The 16,486-nt window shown below is 43.0% G+C and overlaps 1 protein-coding gene across 6 annotated transcripts in view; it reads left to right on the plus strand.

Annotated features, from left to right (window-relative positions):
- gripap1 (GRIP1 associated protein 1) overlaps nucleotides 1–16,486 on the plus strand; it is a 49,352-nt gene that overhangs the window by 10,013 nt on the left and 22,853 nt on the right. For 3 of the 6 annotated variants that reach the window (XM_061684468.1, XM_061684477.1, XM_061684513.1), the window contains 10 exons: nucleotides 5,362–5,528; nucleotides 5,604–5,637; nucleotides 6,350–6,516; nucleotides 10,347–10,394; nucleotides 10,471–10,502; nucleotides 14,035–14,082; nucleotides 14,170–14,269; nucleotides 14,360–14,437; nucleotides 14,693–14,785; nucleotides 15,136–15,270. In XM_061684468.1, coding sequence (XP_061540452.1) covers nucleotides 5,362–5,528; nucleotides 5,604–5,637; nucleotides 6,350–6,516; nucleotides 10,347–10,394; nucleotides 10,471–10,502; nucleotides 14,035–14,082; nucleotides 14,170–14,269; nucleotides 14,360–14,437; nucleotides 14,693–14,785; nucleotides 15,136–15,270 — 902 coding nt within the window. The remainder of the gene's footprint in view (nucleotides 1–5,361; nucleotides 5,529–5,603; nucleotides 5,638–6,349; nucleotides 6,517–10,346; nucleotides 10,395–10,470; nucleotides 10,503–14,034; nucleotides 14,083–14,169; nucleotides 14,270–14,359; nucleotides 14,438–14,692; nucleotides 14,786–15,135; nucleotides 15,271–16,486) is intronic. The other 3 variants (XM_061684496.1, XM_061684504.1, XM_061684488.1) reach the window with 2 other exon arrangements.

Below are 16,486 nucleotides of genomic sequence, written 5' to 3' on the forward strand. Positions count from 1 at the left end.
TGCTGAAAAAAAAAAAAAAAGCATGTCAAAGCTCATTTAAAGTTTGCTGACAACATTTGGACAAGCCAGTTAAATACTGGGAAAATATGGTCGGATAACAGCAAAATTCAACTGTTTGGATGCCATAATGCACACCACGTTTGGAGGAGAAATGGCACTGCACATCACCCTAAAAACACCATACCCTCAGTGAAGTTCGGAGGTGGGAACCTGATGGTGTGAGGCTACTTTTCAGCAAATGGTACTGGTACATTTCACATTATTGAAGGAAGGATGAATGGGCAAATCTAGCGAGACATTCTTGGCAAAAATATGCTGCCATCTACGAGGTTGATGAAAATAAAACAAGGGTGGACATTTCAGCAGGATAACGATCCAAAACACACTGCCAAGGAAACTCTCAGTTGGTTTCAAAGATAAAAAATAAAGATGCCCACGGAACCTTCAAGATTTGAAGACTGCTTGTGTGGTTGAGAATGGGCCAAAATCACACCAGAAGAATGCATGCGACTAGTTTCTCCATACAGGAGGTGTCTTGAAGCTGTCATTGCAAACAGAGGCTTTTTGTACATAGTATTAAATACATTCCAGTTGGCGTGTTCAATACTTTTTCCCTGTGTCATTTCACATTACTACATACAATTAATTTAACTTAATTTCTGAGCTCATTTGTTTTACTTTCTTTGTATGTATGGATTACTTGGGTTGTTCCCAACATCTGGTGAAATTGTCATGTCAATAGTACCTTTGGAAATATATTTGAGAAAAATGGTGACGTGTTAAATACTTATTTCAACCGCTGAAAGCAGCAAACATTGAAAATGCAGCCAAAATGCAATCTTGTTCCAGGTGGCGTCATTAGGCCTGTTTTTTTGGGTGGAGGGCTTCACACCCTCTCCTAAAATGTTCTTAAGCCCCCCTAAACTATTTGGTGGTTATTTATTTATTAATTTCTACATACAAAAGAAGTACCAACAAATTCAATATAAAGTGGCCAGGAAATGAGTTTAAATAATCACATAACCTATCATGATTAACTTAAATGTTATCATAAATCTGTAAGTGTCGTAGTGTAAGGTAGAGAGCCCTTCAAGTTTGTCATTATCCAATCCGTTCCACTTGTTCATATAGAGAACATCCTTCTTACTGAATTGCCAGTCCATGTTTTACCTGCGACCTTACTTGCACTGGTATCTGCCTCTAATAGCGTGTACATTTAGTGTGTACCTGTGTAGGTACCTCATAGGGTTGATTAAAATTAGCATAAGGAAAAGAAAGTGAAGGATGTACTATCATTATTCACCTAAATATGATCATAAATCCCTTCAATTCGTAGTGTGGTAGAGAGCCCCAAATCCTTTCCACATTATTATATAGAGAATGTCCTTATTACTGAAATTACAGTCCATGTTTTCCGTGCGACCTTGCTTGCACTGGTACCTGCCTGCTGCTGTCTTGCCTAAATAGCACACAGCGCTGACTAAAAGCAGCGTGAGGAAAAGAACGTGATGGATGGACATAAAGTTTTTTCAAGAAAGTAAGTCATCATCACTGCTTGTGGTAACAATTAGTTAGCTGTGGCCCCCACCAAACAGTAGAAAGTCCCATGCTGCTACTAACAAGCTTGTCAATTAGCCCGAAATGCATTGTGAAGCTTTTGGCTGTTTACATAAAGATGAACGAGGTTATAGAGTGAACTTTGTGTATGAATTCACACCATGAAACAGGAGCTGACCTCATTCACTCAGTTGAGTGGATATTACTAATAATAGACTATTGAACTTTAGCAATCAGGACGGATGAGTAGAGATTAACAAGGGAGGGACATCGACTGGAAATTTGAGTCTAAAGGATTTCACAGAATAAAGCCATTTGTGATCCAGTCTAGGAATCAGCAGCCCTGGGCACGTCTGATCACTGGTTAATTCACTTAATAGCGACATACAGGCAAGAACTTAAATGTGCGAAGCTGACAGTGAAAACAGTGAAAAAGTGGACCAATGAAGCAAAGATGGAACTTCAAAGCTGTTTAGACTGCACAGACTGGAGTGTCTTTGAAAAGTCAGCTGGCAGCCTGGATGAATATATGGACACTGTCTCATCCAATATCAGTTTCTGTGAAGATGTGTGTGTATCAACAAAGTCATTTCGCACATTCAATAACAACATGCCATGGTTCACTGCCAAACTTAAGCAACTAAGGGACAGGGCCCTGTATAATCGAGCTAGAAACCTGCTGACTAAAGAAATTAACACTGCAAAGAGGAACTATGCAGCAAAGTTGGAAAAACAGTTTAGCGCTAACGACTCTAAATCAGTCTGGCATGCATTCCAATCGCTGACCAATTACAAGCGACGATCCCCCCAACCTGAGAACAGTAGCACACAAGCCAACGACTTGAATACATTCTACTGCAGATTTGAAAAGGACACTTTCACACCGCACACCCACCCAGCCGCACCACCGACCACAATCACACCTCTGACTTCTGCGTTAACCATCTACGAACAGGATGTGAGACGCATCTTCAAACAACAAAAGATTAACAAAGCGGCAGGCCCGGACCATGTGTCCCCATCCTGCCTCAAAGTCTGCGCGGACCAGTTCGCTCCAGTCTTCACACAGATCTTAAATAGATCTCTGGAACTGTGCGAAGTACCATCCTGTTTCAAACACTCCACCATTATTCCAGTCCCCAAGAAACCTACAATCTCGGGTCTAAATGACTACAGGCCTGTTGCCTTGACATCTGTGGTCATGAAGTCCTTTGAACGTCTCGTGCTGGACCACCTCAAGAGCGTCACAGGTCCCCTGCTGGACCCCCTGCAGTTGGCCTATCGAGCAAACAGATCTGCGGATGATTCAGTCAACATGGGACTGGACTTCATCCTAGAAGACCTCAACAGTGCAGGGACTTACGCGAGGATCCTGTTCGTGGACTTCAGCTCTGCGTTCAACACCATCATCCCTGAACTCCGTTACTCCAAGCTTCTCCAGCTCAGCGTCTCACCTGCCATCTGCCAGTGCATTTACAGCTTCCTGACCGGCAGGACACAGCAGGTGAGGCTGGGAGAGACCATCTCATCCACACGCAGCATCAGCACTGGGGCACCCCAAGGTTGTGTCCTCTCTCCACTGCTCTTCTCTCTCTACACGAACGACTGCACCTCAACGTACCCGGCTGTCAAACTCCTGAAGTTTGCAGATGACACCACTGTCATCGGCCTCATCAAGGATGGTGACGAGTCTGCATATCGACAGGAAGTGGAGACAACCTGGAGCTGAACACGCTCAAGACTGTAGAGATGATCGTGGACTTCAGGAGGCATCGTTCGCCACAGCTGCCCCTCACGTTGTCCAGCTGCCTTGTGTCAACCATCGAGACCTTCAAGTTCCTGGGAATTACAGTCTCTCAGGATCTGAAGTGGGCGACCAACATCAACTCCGTTCTCCAAAAGGCCCAGCAGAGGATGTACTTCCTGCGTCTTCTGAGAAAGCACGGCCTGCCACCGGAGCTGCTGAGACAGTTCTACACAGCGGTCATCGAATCAGTCCTGTGTTCTTCCATCACAGTCTGGGTTGGTGCTGCTACAAAAAAGGACAAACTCCGACTGCAACGGACAATCAAAACTGCTGAAAAGATTGTCAGTACCCCCCTACCCACGCTTGAGGACTTGCACGCTGCCGGAACTAAGACAAGAGGGTGCAAAATCCTCTCGGACCCTCCACATCCCGGTCCCCGGCTCTTCCAGCTCCTTCCCTCAGGTAGGCGCTACCGATCAATGCAAACTAGAACTAGCAGACATTCCAACAGCTTCTTCCCTCTTGCAATCAACATTTTAAACAGCTAACCTACAATTCCATTGCAACATGCTGCCAATTTCTTGTCTGAGTTTGTTGTCACATTTCTGTCGGGCCAATTATATATTACTCGTGCACTCACTATTGTAGTCTCGCCACGCTGCACTATTTGCATATCTGTTGTTGACCAATACTGGCCACTCATGCCAGAGTAGCATCTGCCCCATTTTCACACTGACTGAGGAATATCTGCAACATTTGCACAATCAACATTGTCCCAGATTATCGCACTACTCGTGCACTTTAAACTGCATAGAGTCCTTGAAGTCTTGGCGCCCTTTGCACAATGGTCATTGCACCGGACTATTGCAAGATTCGTCATTTGAACTGCTCTAAGTGCTGCATCTTTTTGCACAATTTTCAAAAAAATAAAATAAAAATTGTACCGGCATTACCAGATAACTAGCAACCCTGTATTGCTCAGTGACTGTTTTTGTCAATGTCTTTATGTCTCAAAAGTGTTCTCTGTCAATTGACTGTCTGTTGTCGTACTAGATCGGCTCCAACTACTGGAGACAAATTCCTTGTGTGTTTTTTGGACATAGTTGGCAAATAAAGATGATTCCGATTCTGATATGCAACTCAATATGGAGATGAAATATGAAACATTTCAGCCAAGGTGGATCATATAAGACTTGTTTAACTTGAAATTTTATTTAGGTGAGTTATTATTAGAGAGTGGAGAGAGCCAAGAGATATATATGAGCCAAATTAACCTGGCCCATATATTTTAAAGACTTCTTTAATATTACTTTATTGTTTAATTTAAAAGTAATTAAGAAATATTGTTCTCCAACCATTTGTGCACATAATGTCATCTCTGTGACTCCAAAAGTATTGGAACAGTTATTGTGTTGTGGGCCAAAGTCATGCCATTAGCCTCTATAGTGATCAATTATTATTAATTGTTTTTCAATATATCTTGAAGGCGAATAATTCAGTCTTGCAGTACTCTAGTCTTTACTATCTGAGTCATAACAGAGTAATAGACCAATTTGACACCCTTAAAAACAAGAGTGCTTTCGTTGATGCTTTCACCCACCAAGTAGCTTGCGATTGCAGCTATTAATTTGATTTTGATTATTGTTAACTCCTGGAAGGGAATTTTCTGTAATTCTTTTGTTAATTGAAAATCATGGGCTTGCCTGACTTTGTGACAACACAGTGACCTTTTTTACATACAGTTTTGCACATACTGAAACAATGTCTACATATTTTCGTTTTGTGGTTAATGCTGTAAACATACTTCCTGTGTTTGTGTACTGTGTTAAAAAAAAAAGACTGAAATAGCACTAAAAATCTAACAGTGTCTTAAAACCTTTACCCAGTATTGTTTTAAAATCTGTCTAAAAATTTTAAAAAGCAACTTCTCTGTCTTCATTGGGTATTTGTAAAATTTTGTGCTCGCACGCTACATTCGCTCACATCCTGTGCATCTCCTGGGGACTAAGCCCGCCGATCCCTAAAACCTACTGACGCCCCTGGTTGTTCCCCTGCAGCACTGCAGGAGCACTGTAACACCGAGCAGCCGACAACAGCACTTTCTCATGGCGACCAAAATGCTACCTCACAGACAGACCGGTCAGCTGGTGCCAATGGTGTGTGTGATGTCAGCGGAAAAGGGGAGGAGCCAGCAACAGAGTGTGCTCGTGAGAATGGGCAGCAGGTGATTGACAGTGTCCTAAGTCAACTTGCTCTCAGGTTACCATGGAAACTGACTTTGTTTCCTTCCTTTTTGCAGAGTGAAGCCCAGCTGAAACAAACACAATTACATGGTGAGAACATTTCTATTATTTAATTACACCCCATGCTACTCACATGCTATTAGACCAGTGATTCCCAACCTTTATGGAGCCAAGGCACATATTTTACAATTGAAAAATCTCACGGCACACCAACAAACAAAAATGTCACAAAAAGTGGATACATTAATTACTGTATGTACTTCCTGCCATCTAATAGAAGAGCATTTATTTGTTCTGTCTGTCACTTTGCGTCACTGGCATAAATAGATGAATAAAGATAAAAAAAATTTGGAGCAAGTAAGTAAAATTAGATATTTCCCACAGCACACTAATGTGCCCCAGCACACTGGTTGGGAATCACTGTATTCGACTATACAGTGGACAAAACATGTAGCTTTATTCAAATCCACCAGGTGGTGCTAAATGGCCACCACACTCATCGGCAATGGCTGCACAACTTCAGACTCACGTGTCACAAACAATATGTTGTATTGTTATTGTGGTCCTATTAATTATACTACTCGCAAAAAGTTAGGATTATTTTGCATTACCATAACGCTGCCAGAACACTATCACAACAGTAGCGCAGCACTATCACTACCACAACTGAAGCCTTCATAAGGCAGACATACTATGCATCTGGGCCGATCCCAATTTTTACAACTCGCGGTGTAAATGGTGTATTGTGTGTCTAGCACACTAATTGGCAGACTGCCCCTGCTGTGTGCGGCGCCCCCTTTAGGCCTGTCAGAGAAGAGCGTAGAGGAGATTGTAGCTAAGCACTCAGCGCTAGGCTGGTCGGCTGCTCTGTGTCCAATAACTCACTGCTTTGGAGCAGAGCTGGAGGTCGCCCTGAACACCCAGCATGAGGAGAAGAGGCTGCTGAGGGAGCAACTGCGCCACTTGGAGGTGTGTGCGCAAGCACACACACACACACACACACACACACTCGCCACTGCCCTGACACCTGTCACACACGCACACACACACACACACACACACACTTGTTGCTCTGTCACACACACAAGCACTGACACTCTCCTTTCATTCAGCTGTCACACACACCTGTTGCTCTGTCACACACACTTGACACATACTTAACATTCACTTGTCACACTGTTGAAAACCTGACACCACATTTCTTTCTCTCTCTCTCTCTCTCTCTCTCTCTCTCTCTCTCTCTCTCTCTCTCTCTCTCTCTCTCTCTCTCTCTCTCTCTCTCTCTATATATATATATATACACATATATATATATATATATATATATATATATATATATACACATATATATATATATATATATATATATATATACACATATATATATATATATATATATATATATATGTCTGTATATATCTATGTGTGTATATATATATATATATATGTGTGTGTGTGTGTGTGTATATATTTGTTTATATGTATGTGTATATATATATGTGTGTGTGTCTATATTTGTTTATATGTATGTATATATATGTATATGTATAATAATGTATTGTTCAGTGAACGAACATTGGAAAGGAGGATAGGCAGAGCGGTGTTTGGATGGGTTAGCTCTTCTTATCTTAGCTGTTACCCCATTGCGTCAACCGTGCTTTCGCATGCGGCCAAACCGCCCCTGCTTGCTCCTCTGTCGGCTATAGGTGCTAAGCGTGAGCGTGGTAGTTACGAACTCAGTCACTGGATGGTTGTAATTTCAGCAAGTGCTGGCGACATAAGCTAATTTACTGCGGATATTGACTTTATGGAGTTGAATTTTGGTCATAATATACATGACTGTCAGGAGCGAATGCAACAACAGCCTCATACCGAGTGGCCGCTGGCGAGTGGCGACCAGCGCACCCCTGAATAATACAGCTGTTATCGGTCCAGTTTTTAAAAATGTTCTATTTATTTATTTATTGGGGGTGGTTATTGGACTGATGGGTGTGACGTCATTTTTTCCCCCAATATTGGCCCAATACTTATCAGTCCAATACTTATCGTGCATCTCTAGAAAAAAGGCAAACATATAAACCAATCAAAAACAAAACAAACAATAAAAACCAATAAAAGTGAAAGTAAAACAGTAGTCAACCCAATTAATGGTATTAAATTACTCGTACGTGTATGATACATCATAAATTTGGTCTGATCTTCACCAAAATCGCAAGAATAAACAAACAGACTAACTTAAACCACACAAAAAAATGACTGTATATATTTTCATTTTACTCTTGAAAATAGAGAACATGTAAACATTCACAGGACCGGCAGGAAAATGTTTCTTCAAATTCTCCAAGAGCTAATCAGAGTCAGGTGTGAGCCAACCTAGAGTCCAATCCATGATACAAGATTGAAGATGTGGCTTAAAGCTGGTCTGACCACTAGAAAACGCAATCAGTTTTGAATTGTTTGCTGTCAAGAAGCATTGCCTGATGTGTACCATGCCTCGCTCAAAGCAGCTCTCAGAAGACCTACGATTAAGAAATGTTAACATGAATAAAGCTGTAATAGGTTACAAAAGTATCTGTAAAAGTCTTGATGTTCATTAGTCCACAGTTAGACAAACTGTCTATAAATGGAGAAAGTGCAGCACTGTTGCTTATCTTCCAAGGAGTGGCTGTCACGTAAAGATGACTGCAAGAGCAGACCACAGAATGCTCAATGTGTCAGGTCTGCTGTCTCGGCACCCTGAGCTGTGCCCGTGTGTGCACGTGTGCTTGTTTGTGAGTTCTTGCAGGTGTGCTGCGTTGGAGTCACTCAGCAGCTGTATCCCATCTCCAATTAGCTGCCCTCCTTAAGGCTTCTTTATATTCGCGCGTGCAGTCACTGCGGCTATCCCGCATTCAGTTTGTCTTGATACTCGAGCGCAACCCACGCACGCAGTTGAATGTACTGCAGTTCTCCTCCAAGTTGGGGGTGTCGCTACGGCTGGTATTGGCTAGGACACCACAGGGTGCATTTTTTTGGCCATTTCCGGTAGCCGTTTTGACTTTCCTGTCCGGAACAAGGAACAAAGCGACAACAATGGCGACCGTGTAACAGTGTCTGCTAGAACAAATGGACCTAGATGAGCAGATGATATGTTTAATTATGCTGCAAAATCGATCAAGAAGGCGGGGGCGTAGATGGTATGTAGAACCAAGGGGAACGCTGAGTATGTCATCACAGCATGTGACTAAAACGGACCAATTTCGAGAGATGATCTCTGCGGTATTCTATGCGCAGCAAAATTTTTTGCCGTGTTCGCGTCAAGTGACGCAGAGGGGCCGCGCGGCCCAATGCGTCGGTCACGTGATACAATGCGGGAGTATAAAGAGGCCTTTAAGATGGCCATGGACTCCACCACGCTGCCAGATGGTCAATACTCAGCATCATGGGTGTGCTTCATTTGCTCAGGGCCTGGACAGCTTTCTATCATCAATGGAAAAATTAATTCTCAAGTTTATCAACCTATCTTTCAGAGGAACTTGAGGCCATCTGTCCAACAGCTGAAGCTCAAAAGAGGATCAGTATCGCAACAGGACAATGACCCGAAACAGAATGGCTTCAGAAGAAAATAATGTCTTCTGGAGTGGCCTCGTCAAAGTCCTGATCTCAGCCCGATTGAGATGCACAATAGACATCCCAGGAATCCTGCTAAACTGCAACAGATTTGTAAAGAGTACCGTAATTCTTCGTGTGTAATGCGCATTTCTTTCCCCCCAAAAATGTCAAAAGTAATTTTTTTTAGGGGAAAATGAAAACAACTCACATTTTATAAATGTATGCGACCTCCTTTGTGCTCATAAGTGGACATACCCTCGCAGAATTTGTGAAATGTTTTTTTTTTTTTAAATACAACGGATGACTGAACAACAACCATCATTAATTTCTTTATGGTTATGTTTTGTTTAAGGATAATGCTTTTCTGAAATGCTTGACAGTTTAATTTGAATTCCATTAAAATAAACTTAAATTGTTTCGCCTGGCCTTTCATGGTTTCTTTAAAGAGTCTCCATCTTACAAATTCTGCCTGGGAAATCAAACATATGAGCACAACAGTGTTTTCTAATTTACTAAATAAAAGTGGGGCTGTGCGTTTCAAAATAAGAGCAAGTTAATACAAATAATTACATGTTCAAATAAAGTGCTTAACTTCAGAATAATTCTTTCAAAAAACTAACAAAATACAGATACTACTTAATGTTTTGATCATATGGGTAGAAGCAAAATCATGCATTGTAAAAATGCATAATACATTGGTAGAAGGGTTTTCCAGAATTTTTAGGTGAACTTTGGAGGTGCGCATTATACATGAGAAATTACGGTAATCGTCCAAAATTCATCCTGATTGTTGAGCACGCCTGATCTCCAACTACAGGAGATGTTTAGTTGTTATTCCTTCCAAAGTAGGGTAAACCAGTTATTCAATTCAATCCTGACTTTTTCCTCCCTGTCCTGTGAATGTTTACATATTATTTTCAATAAAAATATGAAAGCATATAATTGTTTGTGGAATTAGATTAAGCAGACGGATTTTTCTTGTGATTTAGGTGATCAGACCACATTTTATGACCAATTTCTGCAGAAATGTAAGAAATTTCAAAGGCTTCACATACTTTTTTCTCCCACCGTATTCAGCTGTCACTTTGACACATCTGTTTTACCTGTCAACAAAAATCATCATCTTCTCATAGTGAGCTTGGTCATGAACTTTATACGGTGACTGTTGTCATCATGTGAATTCAATCCTTTTCCCAATCAACTTCCAGGTTACCAAACAGGCTGAACTCTCCAAACTGCAGGATGAATTGTCAAAGGTAAACGTCACCAATGCTCGCCATGCTTTACCAATTCTTTGAGTGATCTTGGAATGATGCAACATTTGTCTTTCAGCTGTCTGACAAGTTAAAGAAGAAACAGGAGAGGTGAGATGTCCATCACTTTTTGAACAATTTTTATTAAAAGGAGACATATTTACCCTTTTTTCCATATTTAAAATTTAACCCCAGGGATTAAGAATTACAGCGCACTTAACATCTCTTTGACTTTATCTGAAATGTGCGTGTTTTGAGGCAAATGTCTTATGTCTGCCCCCAATAATGTCGGATCAGCCGAGTAAGGCGTTTGCTACTGAGAGTGGGGCTATGGGCGAATATTTGTTGAGTCTTGGATGAGAGAGAGAGCGAGAGCGAAAGAACACCAGGGTTGTAATAGTTTAGGATTTTCCATTATAGTTCGCTTTTATTTAGTTTTGACTCTTCTTTTTCAAATTCAGTTAGTTTTAAGTAGATTTTAGAGCAGGTTTGTTGTTAGTTTTTTTTTTTTTTTTTTTTTTTTTCAAAAATGCTTTGGTTTAATTTTTATTAGTTTTAGTTTTTTTATAGGGGATATTTGTCAAGTATGAGATTAGGTGAGGGTAGGAACGTAATTCGACCAGTAAATTGAGAGCTTCGCCTTTCGGCTAAGCTACTTCTTTACCACAACGGATTGATACAAAGTCCGCGTCACTGCAGACGCTGCACCGATCTGCCTGTCGATCTCCCGTTCCATTCTTCTCTCACTCATGAACAAGACCCCAAGATATCTCTCCTCCACTTGGGGCAGGATCTCATCCCCGACCTGGAGAGGGCACGCCACCTTTTTCCGACTGAGGACCATGGTCTCAGATTTGGAGGTGCTGATTCTCATCCCAGCCGCTTCAAACTCGCTTGCGAACTGCTCCAGTGAGAGTTGGAGATCACGGCTTGATGAAGCCAACAGAAGCACATAATCTGCAAAAAGCAGAGCTGCAATATTGACGCCAGCAAACCGGACCCCCTCTACACCTCGGCTGGGCCTTGAAATTCTGTCCATAAAAGTTATGAACAGAATCAGTGACAAAGGGCAGCCTTGGCGGAGTCCAACCCTCACTGGGAACAATTCCGACTTACTGCCGGATATGCGGCCCAAACTCTGACTCCGGTCGTACAGGGACCGAACAGCCCGTATCAGGGTCCACAAAGTCCACAAAACACCCTCGACGACCTTGCCAAGGGTGTAGAGCTGGTCCACTGTTCCACGGCCAGGACGAAAACCGCACTGCTCCTCCTGAATCTGAGATTCGACTTCCCGAAATAACCTCCTCTCCAGCACCTGTGAATAGACCATACCAGGGAGGCGGAGGAGTGTGATCCCCCTGTAGTTGGAACACACCCTCCGGTCCCCCTTCTTAAAAAGGGGGACCACTACCCCAGTCTGCCAATCCAGAGGCACTGTCCCCGATGTCCACGCAATGTTGCAGAGGCGTGTCAACCAGGTCAGCCCCACAACATCCAGAGCCTTTAGGAACTCCGGGCGAATCTCATCCACTCCCGGGGAGTGGGAAGGCATATGGGTGGAATTGAGGAGGTCTTCGATGTATTCTCCCCACTGACTCACAACGTCGTGAGTCGAGGTAAGCAGCGCCCCAAACCCACTATACACAGTGTTGGTGGTGCACTGCTTTCCTCTCCTGAGACGCCGGATGGTGGACCAGAATTTCCTCAAGCCTTCCTCCTCCCATACCCGAGTTTTTGCTTCAGCGACCACCAAAGTTGCGTTCCGCTTGGCCAGCTGGTACCCATCAGCTGCCACAGGAGTCCCACTGGCCAAAAAAGCCTGATAGGACTCCTTCTTCAGCTTGACGGCATCCCTCACTGTTGGTGTCCGCCAACGGTTTTGGGGATTTCCGCCACGACAGGCACCCAACCACCTTACGGCCACAGCTCCGGTCGGCCGCCTCAGCAATGAAGGCGCGGAACATGGTCCACTCGGACTCGATGTCCCCCGCCTACCCCGGAACATGAGCAAAGTTCTGTCGGAGGTGGGAGTTGAAACTCCTTCTGACAAGGGATTCTGCCAGACGTTCCCAGAAGACCCTCACAATACGTTTGGGGCGGCCACGTCGAACCGGCATCTTCCCGCACCATCGGAGCCAACTCACCACCAGGTGGTGATCAGTTGACAGCTCCGCCCCTCTCTTCACCCGAGTGTCCAAGACATGCAACCGCAAGTCCGATGACACGACCACAAAGTCGATGCGACCTAGGGTGTCCTGCTGCCAAGTGCACGTGTGGACACCCTTATGCTTGAACATGGTGTTCGTTATGGACAATCTGTGATGAGCACAGAAGTCAAATAACAGAACACTGCTCGGGTTCTCATCGGGGGGTGGGGGGGGGGGGGGGGGGCGTTCCTCCCAATCACGCCCTTCCAGGTCTCACTGTCACTGCCCACGTGAGCATTGAAGTCCCCCAGCAGAACGATGGAGTCCCCAGCTCATCACAATGTACCGTAAAACCATTCATGAGGCACGCTTTGGTATTTCCCTTTTAAAAATGTGTTTGTATGTTTAACTTAAACTTGAAAATGAATTTTCAAGTTAAAGTTACTTATTTGCATGTTTTTCTTCCCTTGTTGCTAAATTGCAAACTTCTCAAGTGGACTTTCAGATTTGTGACTGGTAGACAGATGGATAGAAAGTAAGCTTGCTTTTACCTGCTTTATCTCCAGTGAAAGTGCATCCAGTCCGTTATTTTTTTTCCTTTCTTTTGAGTCCGTGATTATTGTGACAAAGCGTTTCAAGTTTTCCTGTTGTTGCTAAAGTAGTGCTGTGAAAATGTCCTTTTTTTGCAGTAGTTCAGTCACCTGCTGTGTCAGCGAGACAAACTCCTTGTCTGCTTTCACATCTGCCTATCGTGGTGGGAAACAGCGGCATGTTGAGACTCTTGCCGGTTGCCCCTTTCTTGGAATTTTCCCCAGAAGACGAATAACCGACGTGCAGGTTCCGTGAAGGCGTTAGATAGTCAGTAGTCAACTTAGCTGTTTCCGTTAGCAACACGTAGCAACGAAAACAGCTTGAACGTAAAAGTTAGTTTGGCGGCAAAACTTGCGCTAGGTCTGACCAGCCGTTAATATGATGGCGCTGCCCAATGATGTCAATTCCCAAAGGACTGTTGGACCATCCTTCTCTATCCGAAATAAATACATTTAAAATCAATCCAGAAACCTCATATATGAAATTAATTGACAAAGATGAAAACGAAGGACATTTTTGCTATAATTATAGTTTTTGCAAATGTAAAATTTTGTTTTAGTTAACGTTTTTTTTAAAACATGCTAATTTTTATTTTATTTTGTTTGAAAAAATGATTTTTTTTTTACTTTAGTTTTAATTTTAGTTTTATTTATTTTGTCCGTTTTCGTTCAGTATAATAACCTTGGTGCGAACCACCACAAAGACGCCATGGATTGCATTTTCACTGTTGGGGCAGCACTTAATCACACAGCCGCTAAATTACACTTGTCAAGTGGTCTGCGGATCGGTGTATGCAGCGCATGTACCTGACACATCGTCAAACACAAATCTTCTTTATTCCGGGTTTTGAGTGATTTTTTTCAGCTCTCATGGTTTCAAAATGTTCTCGTTCTATACTGCAGTTTCCAGCGTCTTCACGCGGAGAAGGAGGTTCTGTACAACGACAGCAGGTCAGAGCGACACGTCATTGTCACGTCTTCCCACCGTGATGAGTCTGAGACACGTCCACTTTGAACTTGTGCCAAATTTGTCTGCAGGACAAAGATTGAGGAGATCAACCAGAGGAAAGAGGAAGAGCTCAAGTTGATGAACACGCGAATCCATAAGTTTCAGTTGGATTTAACTGCAGCCAGTCAGGTCAGAGGGCAACGTTTGGCCCTCAACATGGTAACGATGGTAATCTTTGGGAAGTGACCGTTACTGGATGTTGTTTTTCTTCTGTGTTAGGTAACGATGGAGCTGAGAGAGAAGCTTGAAACCAGTGACAAAGATCACCAACTGGCTCTGTACGCTCTCAAAGATCAGGTCAGTTTGTTTTGTTAAACTTCATTCCCTGACCAAGGGTTCCCCCAAGTGCACATCTGGACAACAAAAGTCTGAATTACAGGATTAACCTTATAGCAAATCCACCAGTGACACAGCACTTATTCTGTTATCCTCTTTTTACCACATTGGATGTTCTCTTGTTTTTCCTGGTTCTTTTTACTCGCGTCTTTTCCCTTCTCATTATCTTTCGCCTTTGCCTCTATGCTGCCCTCTGCCCGTGATGAGACACTGCAGGTAGCGAGTCAGAGCACAGTCAGTCAGGAGCAGGTGGACAACATCTTGCAGGAGAATGATGCTCTGAGGACTAACCTAGCTGCTTTAGAACAGGTAATCTACAAGAAGAACATGCAAAAAACTACACTTTGATGAAGCTAGGGCTTGGTGATTAATTGATTTAATCTGTTTGAATTTATGGGTCAAGATTTTTTTTTCTTTCAGAAATCTAGTAAACCCTCACTAGTTGTGATTATCTGAGATTTTATTTTGAGGCTGTATCGCCCAGCCCGGGAAGATGATGAGTTGATGCTTTGCGTGTTTCCAGCTTTACGTTCTGTCCTCCCAGTTTTGCTTCTTAAAGTTCTTCCCGTGCTGTCTGCGAAGCTCAGATATCTTCTGGAGGTCATATGACTTTGTCAAGTGCAGGCGAGCACGTTCTCAGGTCTATTTGATGATTGCAGATTCAGACGAGCAAGATGCAGGAGGTCAACCTGCTGCGCGAGCAGCAGGAGGCGCAGGCGGCCGAACTGCAGCAGAGTCGGGCGCAGCAGGAAAAGCTTTTGGCCCAGAGGGACGACCTGGATTCACAGCTGCAGGTGGGCTTGGTGACATTCGTTGGACCAATTTTGTTTTTTACTTCCAAGCAACAGTTCTCATTGAGATCAATTATATATAGAGGTGGGTAGTAACACGCTACATAAACTCCATTACATTTATATATTTTTAGAAAAAATTATATTTATAAGAACAGTTTTATTCCAACACCCTTTTACTTTAACTAGAGTATTTCTGTTAAGAATAAATGGTACTTTTACTTCATTACATTGAGCTACATTCTGCTCACTACTTTTATTTTTAGTCATCTAATATTGCTTGTATATAGATTCAATATATTTAGTTTTGTCAGAGACTTTCCGACTTGGGCGCTGTCACATCATGTCGGTTTCACCAAGCCAACGGAACTACTAGTCACGTTTGACTCCAGTTGCCCCATCAAACGAAGCCTGACAGTCACATGAATGCACACAAAATTTCTGCAGCCTCACACAGACGCAACTTTCAAAGTAACTAATTTTCATGATCCATGGTGAAAACAACAGAGAAAAGAAGAGCATGTACTCTCTGCCTGGTGAGTCTATTGTGGTGTTTCATGAGTGTTAAGTTAAGTCAAGACGATTTATTTTGGCAGAAGAATTTGCCCTAATTTATTTGTTATGAAGACTGCATTTATCTGTTTGAGTTAAAGTATTATTGTGGAGCAATATCTGAATTTGCACATTCCCATTTTATATTTTTTGTGTAGTTGACATGTTTTGATTAAATAATTAAATCAGAGGTTACCTACTCAGTTACTCAGTACTGATTAATGCGAACGAAGGGCTACTAGTTTGCTTCTGAGGCTGCTTCAGGTTTAAGTACATGTCACTTAGAGGTTATTCATACTACAGTTGCAAATAATCATCCATCGATCCATTTTCTTAACCGCTTATCCTCATTAGGGTCGCGGGCGTGCTGGAGCCTATCCCAGCTATCTTCGGGCGGGAGGCGGGGTACACGCTGAACTTGTCGCCAGCTAATCGCAGGGCACATAGAAACAAACAACCATTCACACTCACATTCACACCTATGGGCTATTTAGAGTATTCAATTAACCTACCAAGCGGCACGGTGGCCGACTGGTTAGAGTGTCAGCCTCACAGTTCTGAGGACCCGGGTTCAATCCCCGGTCCCGCCTGTGTGGAGTTTGCATGTTCTCCCCGTGCCTGCGTGGGTTTTCTCCGGGCACTCCGGTTTCCTCCCACATCCCAAAAA

This window comes from Phycodurus eques, chromosome 1 (assembly GCF_024500275.1).
Source record: "Phycodurus eques isolate BA_2022a chromosome 1, UOR_Pequ_1.1, whole genome shotgun sequence".
Classification (NCBI taxonomy): domain Eukaryota; kingdom Metazoa; phylum Chordata; class Actinopteri; order Syngnathiformes; family Syngnathidae; genus Phycodurus; species Phycodurus eques.